At 40.9% G+C, this 8,597-nt stretch overlaps 1 protein-coding gene across 34 annotated transcripts in view; it reads right to left on the reverse strand.

The window, feature by feature from the left end:
* mpdz (multiple PDZ domain crumbs cell polarity complex component) overlaps positions 1–8,597 on the reverse strand; it is a 109,048-nt gene that overhangs the window by 75,111 nt on the left and 25,340 nt on the right. For all 34 annotated transcript variants that reach the window (XR_015496539.1, XR_015496542.1, XR_015496537.1 and 31 more), the window contains exons 6-7: positions 6,133–6,346; positions 94–222 (exon numbers count right to left, since the gene is read on the reverse strand). Coding sequence is in view for 28 of the 34 variants with exons in the window: in XM_087262312.1 (XP_087118438.1) it covers positions 94–222; positions 6,133–6,346 (343 nt within the window). In the remaining 6 variants the exon portion in view is untranslated. The remainder of the gene's footprint in view (positions 1–93; positions 223–6,132; positions 6,347–8,597) is intronic.

Raw genomic sequence — 8,597 nt, forward strand, 5'->3', positions numbered from 1 at the left:
GAAAATCAGTCAAAAAGAGATGCATATTATAGGAGACACAGATATAGTGCAAGAGAAGGTAAAACTGGTCATTTCTGACCTAAATGCCTTCACCTGATCAGCGATGCCTCCAGGTAGGATGGTTTTCACAATAACTCCAGTGGTTTTACCACCAACAATCCCAAAACCCAGTCCGGTTCCATCATTGACCAGCTCAATGGTCTCCACATGAGTCCAGTGGGTCTAAAAAAACACAATGATATAAAAAGAACTAAATACAAACAGCAAGTGACAAACATGAGCCATAGGGAAAGCTGACATATATATATATATATATATATAATAATAAATAAAATAATAAATAATTAAAATAATAAAATAATTAAAATGTAAACAACGCTTTGATCAACTCTGTTCTTCATTCATTCATTCATTCATTCATTCATTCATTCATTTTCCTTTGGCTTAATCTCTTATTTATCAGTGGTCGACACAGCAGAATGAACCGCCAACTATTTCAGCACTGTACCCATACACACTCATTCGCACACACACTTATACACTATAGCCAATTTAGTCCATCAATTGTCCTATAGCGCATGTGTTTAGACTGTGGGGGAAACCGGAGCACCTGGAGGACTTGCTCTCACCTTCTTGTTGTGAGGCGACACTAACCACTGAGCCACCATGCAAATTTTACATGAGGGCTAACTACAAGCCTTCAACTGTATATGTGAAATCCAAACATGACCTTATTAGTCATCTATTTAATTCACGTTTACATCAGATTTCTATCCGGGGTAATGTCACATTCATTAGTGCATCCATGTATGCATATTGGTTTCGTTTGTTGTGGGTTACAAATATATCAGTGATTCTGAAATCTCCAGATGATTAATAAATGACCAGAAACCAAATGGATGTTTCTGCTGCACCTAACAGAGATCACAATACAATCAACACCAAAAGAGATGCAATGCAGCCACCAACAAAACACCACATGACCTGAAACATCTCACAAGTAATGCATCCCATTAAAGTGAGCAGACACTTTCCATACTGATGCATTCATAACTATTCACACCTCTGATTAAGCCAGTGGATGACCAATAAATATCAATAGTATCACAACTCACCCACATCCAAGCAGAAGACCACATGTTTGCTGCTGAAAGAGTCTCCCACAGCCGTGACTCATAACAGTTACGCTCCTGATAGAATAACACAGCATGATTGAGCACTATCGAGTGTCACGTAGGCACCGCAGACCTCTCAGCATGACAGTGTTTTGAAAGAAAAGATCCTCATCCTTGTTATTGATGCTGCTCGGTGTAATCTGAACTGCAATATTTGTCCTATACAAAAGTGTTGACCCTATTCTTCATGCAGCCATTGGAACTCATACCCAGCTATACCTTTCTTTTCACCCTGATGATCCCTCGGTTCCAGCTCGCATCTCAGCCTGCATGTTGGATATTTCACACAGGAAGAAAGATCATCATCTTCAGCTTAACCTCACGAAAATGGAAATGCTTAAAGTTTCTGCCAACCCGACTCTATATCATAACTTTTCAATCCAGATAGATGGGGCAACCATTACTGCATTCAAAATTATGAAAAGCCTTTGAGAAACGATTGATGACCAACTAAACTTCTCTGATCACATGCTCAGATTCGCACTCTGTAACATCAGAAAGGTCCGACCCTTCCTATCTGAACATGCAGCTCAACTCCTTGTTCAAGCTCTTGTTCTCTCCAGACTGGACAATTGCAACTGTCTACTAGCCGGACTTTAACTCTATCAAACCTCTTCAGCTGCTCCAGAACGCAGCAGCACGAGTGGTCTTTAATGAACCTAAAAGAGCACATGTCACTCCGCTGCTCATCCGTTTGCACTGGCTGCCAGTTGCTGCTCGCATCAAATTCAAAGCTCTGATGTTTGTCTACAAAGCGACTTCTGGCTTCGCTCCTTCTTATCTGCTCTCACTTCTGCAGATGTATGTGCCCTCCAGAAACTTGCGTTCTGTGAATGAACGTCGCCTCGTGGTTCCATCGCAAAGAGGGAAGAAATCACTTTCCCCAACTCTCGCGTTCAATCTGCCCAGTTGGTGGAATGATCTCCCTAACTGCATCAGAACAGCAGAGTCACTCGCTGTCTTCAAGAAACGACTAAAAACTCAACTATTTAGTCTCCACTTTCCGTCCTAATCTGCAATTGCCTCTCTGACCCCGCTGCTAACTGTACTACCAAAACAAAAAACAAAAAAAACAATTACTAATGTTTTGCTTCTTACACTTCACATACCTGAAACTTGCCTACAGCACTTATTCATTGTTGCTCTGACTCAAACTCCCCTCTCGCTTTGCAAATGGAAGGGAGCCCCTGGCTCGAGGATCTAATGAGCTCAGGGCTCTCTCCACGAACAGCATGCTAAACAAGCTTTATAATCAATCATCAGCCAAGGGTGAACACTTAAAGTTACATGTTAATTCAACAAGGGCTGTTTAGTTTCATCTTCTTAGAATTTTAAGCAAAACATGTCCATGCAGATGTCTAGTAAAGACAAGCTTTTGGGTTAATATTGCATGCTAAAAACAGCCCCGCAACCTTAAAGGGAAATGTCAGCTGTGATCACCTCTGCATTTTCACAGAAATCCCACAGGAATTCAGTCTGACTTCCTGAGAGTCAACAAGCACACTTGATCTCCCCGGCCCGTTTCTGTCATGTGAAGCCTCAGACAGCATCAGTCTGTCCAAACTTCAAGAAAACTGTGGGCACTGCTTGGAGACAGGCAACACAGTGTTGTAAGGAAACGATTTGGTCTCTCAAACTGACTCTAAAGAGAGGTAACTGAACAAAACACAACGATCAACTTGAACACTGCTGACTTACCGTAGAAACCTTTCTCTAAGAGGTTGCAGAGCTTGGTTTGGAGCCAAAAACACCTCCAGATAGAGCGATTCAAACCATATTGTGAAGCTGTACTCATAATGCAATATTTATTGCTGAAAATTAAAAACAAAAATCACATCTTTTAAATATTGTTCACCTGCAGTGGGGAAACAGTCGCTCAGTGGTTAGCACGGTCACCTCACATCAAGGAATTCGCTGGTTTGAGCCCAGGCTGGGTCTGCTGCTGTTTGCATGTTCTCCCCCTGTTGGCGTAGGTTGCTCCAGTTTCCCCCACAAACTAAATTGGCTGTAGTGTATGAATGTGAATGGGTGTTTCCTAGTATTGGGTTGCAGCTGGAAGGGCAATCAAAGTGTAAATCATATGCTGGATAAGTTGGTGGTTCATTCCGCTGTGGCAACCCCTAAGGGGCTAAGCTGAAGGAAGATGAATGAATGTCTTGTTTCTAGCTCAAATATCTTTTAAAGTGAAAAGAAGATTATTTTACTCCACTGGCAGATAATTTGACTTGTTTTAGGGGGAAAACTCTTACATCTGACACAAAACAACTTAATTTCTTCTAAAGTTGAAAACAAAACAATATTATTAGTTGATCTAGGAATTTGTTTTAATATTTGGACTGAAAATGAGAAGGCAAAGTAAAAATTAGCAACTAATAAAGTTATGGTCACTAATAAACTTGAATTGAATTAAAGGAACAGCATTTTTTGCATTGTGATCAAGCGATTTCTGTACCTGAATACTGTCAGACTCCTCAAAAAAACGCCAGATAGAGCGATTCAAACCATATTGTGAAGCTGTTTTCATAATGCAATATTTATTGCAGAAAATTAAAACAAAAATAATTTTTTTTTCAATATTGTGCAGCTATAGTGGTGAAACAGTGGCTCAGTGGTTAGCACGGTCTCCTCACAGCAAGGAATTCACTGGTTCAAGCCCAGGCTGGGTCAGTTGTCGTTTCTGTGTCGAGTTTGCGTGTTCTCCCCATGCTGGCGTAGGTTTCCTCTGGGTGCTCCAGTTTCCCCCACAAACTAAATTGGCCGTAGTGTGTGATTGTGAATGGGTGTTTCCAAGTATTGGGTTGCAGCTGGAAAGGCAATCGCTGTGTAAATCATATGCTGGATAAGTTGGTGGTTCATTGGTTGGTGGTCCTAAGGGACTAAGCTGAAGGAAGATGAATGAATGAATGTCTTGTTTCTAGCTCAAATATCTAGATTTCAAAGTGAAAACAAAATTATTTTACCCCACTGGCAGATAATTTGACTTGTTTTAGGGGAAAACTCTTAATTCTGACACAAAAACAACTTCATTTCTTCTAAAGTTGAAAACAAAACAATATTATTAGTTGATCTAGGAATTTGTTTTAATATTTGGACTAGAAAGGAGACAAAGCAAAGTAAGAATTAGCAGCTAGTAAAGTTATGGTCACTAATAAACTTGAACCGCATTTTTGGCATTGTGACCATGCAATTTCTGTACCTGAATACTGTCAAACTCCTCAGAAAACGACCAGATAGAGCTATTCAAACCATATTGTGAAGCAGTATTCATAATGCAATATTTATTGCACAAAAATAAAATATTGCAAGATCAGATTTTCCCAATATCCTGCAGTCCTACAGCTACAATCATGGCATCCTCAATGTTGCTGTTTGCTATATATGTCCCTTCATTCCTATATCTGACTTCCTATAACTAAACAATGTAAAAGCTCCGATTAACAAGTGTTATATACAAACTTTTGTTTTTCACCAAGAACTACTTTGAGAACTTCACCCAGTTGAAAATAACCTGAAGCTCGGCTGAATAATCTGCAGACCCAAAAGGAAAACAGGAGGGGGTCCTATTCTTTTACAAAAAAGGGTCTGTCACATTTCTAGTATGTCTCACTCCCCACTACGCGCAGCAGGAACATTCACAGGCTTAGCCATCCTTTGGAGACCCGGAGACATGAAACAGAACTTATGCAACCTTTCAACACATATTTTTGTCATTCAAGTGGCGTCTCCTTCCCAAAAAAAAAAGATATTTCTTTTTAATAGAGTCAGTAACTGCCACTTTTATGTGAGGCTTTTCACGTTTCGATTTATAATGCAGTCTGGTGTGTTGGTCCATTGGGTGGAAATGCCTCTGCAGAGTATATTTTCAATCATACTCAGACCAACTCATTCAGCCAAAGCCAGACCACTTTCGCAGATCTGAACTGCAGATTATTCAGCCGAGCGTCAGGTTATTTTCAACTGGGTTAAGTTCTCAAAGTAGTTCATGGATGGATAAATGCATCAGGAGATGAATGCATGCATGCATTCATAGATGAATGAATGAATAAATGAATAAATAAACGGATGAATGAATGAATGAATGAATGGATGAATGAATGGATGAATGAATGAAGGGATGAATGAATGGATGAATGGATGAATGAATGAATGAATGGATAAGTGAATGAATGAATGAATGAATGAATGGATGAATGAATGGATGGATGAATGGATGAATGAAGGGATGAATGAATGAATGAACGGATGAATGACTGGATGAATGAATGAATGAATGGATGAATGAATGGATGAATGAATGAAGGGATGGATGAATGAATGGATGAATGGATGGATGAATGAATGAATGAACGGATGAATGACTGGATGAATGAATGAATGAATGGATGAATGAATGAATGGATGAATGAATGGATAAATGAATGAAACGATGGATGAATGAATGAAACGATGGATGAATGGATGGATGAATGAATGGGTGGATGAATGAATGGGTGGATGAATGAATGAATGGATCAATGAATGGATGAATGAATGAATGGAGGGATGAATGAATGGATGAATGAATGAATCGATGGATGAATGGATGGATGAATGAATGAATGAATTAATAGGTGAATGAATGAATGAATGAATGAATGAATGGATGAATGAATGAATGAATGGATGAATGAATGGATGAATGAATGAATGAATGGATGAATGAATGAATGACTGAATGAATGAAGGGATGAATGATTGGATGAATGAATAAATGAATAGATGAATGAATGAATGAATGAAAGGATAGATGAATGGATGGATGAATGAATGAATGAATGGATGAATGGATGGATAAATGAATGGATGAATGAATTAATGGATGAATGAATGGATGAATGATTGAATGGATAATTGAATGAATGAATGAATGAATGAATGAATGTAAACAGGTATGCATGGATGTGTTGCTCAATCTCACCGCGCTGGAGTGTGCAGACAGTGTGCTGGCGGCGCTGGGTGTTCTGGACACCACGGGGCTGGAGAGCTGCGGTACTGGCCCGCGGGCCACGCTCAGGGTGACCCTCTCCGATGCCCGCTGGAGGAGAGCGATGGCCTGCTGGTGACTGACGCTCTGATCCAGTGGATGACCATTAATCGCCAGTATCTGATCGCCCTCCTTCAGTTTCCCATCACTAGGACAGAGAACATATGATTAGTAACAACCAAACCTGTTCTGAGGGCAATATTCAAGCTCTTATTAAGAGCAGCACCACAGCAGCACAAAAGAATAGTAATACAATCTGTCTCTATGCTAAACAGACCACCATCGATATCAATATTAAAACCATGAAATGAACATGTAGTAAGAATTATTTGACCTTGTTTCAGAGATTAAATGTTTGTAATGCATTTTTGATGCACCTTTGCATTTTTTTGCATTCACTCTGCTGTCTTTAACACACATTTGAACTCATTTGGCAGTGTGTTTAGGGTCATGGTCTGTTTGGAAGACCCATTTGTGGCCAAGTTGTAATCTCCTGGCTGATGTCTTGAGATGTTGCTTCAGTATTTCTCCATAATGTTCTTTCTTCATGATGCCATCTATGCTGTGAAGTGGACCAGTCCCTCCTGCAGCAAAACAGACATGATGCTGCCGCCCCCATACTGCACAGTTGGGATGGTGTTGCTAGGCTTGTAAGCTTTCCCCTTTGTCCTCCTAATATAGCACTGCTCATTACAGCCAAACAGTTCAGTCTTAGCTCCATCAGAGCACAGGACATTCATTCATTCATTTTCTTGTCGGCTTAGTTCCTTTATTTATCCAAGGTTGCCACAGCGGAATGAACCGCCAACCTATCCAGCAATGTTTTTATGCAGTGGATGCCCTTTCAGCCGCAACCCATCTCTGGGAAACATCCACACATACTCATTCACTCACACTCTCAAACACCATGGACACTTTAGCCTACCCAATTCACCTGTACCGCATGTCTTAGGGTTGTCAACGAAGGAGGTTTTTGCTATAATTCTAGTTAGTTTTAGTTAGTTTTGTATGTACATAAAACAGCTTCAGTCAGTTCTAGTTTTTTAAAAAACTCTCGTTTTTATTTCAGTTAACGACAATTATTTTACATTTTAGTTTTCGTTCGTTTTCGTTAACTATAATAACCTTGCTGGGAAAAGACTCATTTTTGGAGACATGTCCTGTGGTGGTGACGCAGTGGCACAGTAGGTAGTGATGTCGCCTCACAGCAAGAAGGTTGCTGGGTTGCAGGTTCGAGCCTCGGCTGGGTCAGTCGGCGTTTCTGTGTGGAGTTGGCATGTTCTCCCTGCGTTCGTGTGGGTTTCCTCCGGGTGCTCCGGTTTCCCCCACAGTCCAAAGACATGCGGTACAGGTGAACTGGGATGGCTAAATTGTCCGTAGTGTATGATGTGTGAATGGTTGCAGCTGGAAGGGCATCCGCTGCGTAAAAACGTGCTGGATAAGTTGGCGGTTCATTCTGCTGTGGCGACCCGAGATTAATCAAGGGACTAAGCCAACAAGAAAATGAATGAATGAATGAATCAAAGTCTAGACAAAATAACAGAGACCCTTTCAATGGCGAGTAAATGACTGACCCGTGCTCAATTACCCAACACTGCTTTTGTGGTGCAAGAACACATAATGAGTCGAATATTTGCTCTCACAAAGAGACACCAAACGACTAAAAAGCACCGACGCGTCAGCAAATGGGCTTTTGCTGTGACTTTGAGCTGAAAAATGCTGACGTGACCTGAACTGGTGACACGTCTGTGATTGGGAGGGAGAATCACAGCAGATTCACACGTGAGCAATCGCTATTTTTAGAAGGAGAAAACGCAAGAGGAGATGTGTTAACAAATCACTCAACATCTGACACGAGTGATGAGGATCAGTGTGTGTGTGTGTGCGATGTTTTAGTTATACGTGTCAGAGCTCAATTGCTCTAAGTTATAATGTTGTTATAATATCTAGTAATTGTCGCTTGTAAAGGGGCTGCACAGTGATGCAGTGGGCAGCACGTACGCCTTACAGCAAGAAGGTCACTGGTTCGAGCCTCGGATAGGTCAATTGGCGTTTCTATGTGGAGTTTGCATGTTCTCCCAGTGCTCTTGTGGGTTTCCTCCGGGTGCTCCGGTTTCCCACACAAGTCCCAAGACATGCGCTTTAGGGGGGTTTAATAAGCTAAATTGTCCGCAGTGTATGTGTGTGAATGTGTATAGGTGTTTCCCAGTGATGGGTTGCAGCTGGAAGGCATCCACTGAGTAAAACATGTGCTGGATAAGTTGGCGGTTCATTCCACTGTGGCGACCCCAAAATAATAAAATGACTAAGACAAAAAGAAAATGAACGACTTGTAAACATGATTATCCATAGACAGCATTATTAACCTTAGAGAAAAGCAACTGAAGTCTATGTAATGT

This window comes from Danio rerio, chromosome 7, assembly GCF_052040795.2.
Source record: "Danio rerio strain M-AB ecotype USA chromosome 7, GRCz13ab, whole genome shotgun sequence".
In the NCBI taxonomy this organism is placed as follows: Eukaryota; Metazoa; Chordata; class Actinopteri; order Cypriniformes; family Danionidae; genus Danio; species Danio rerio.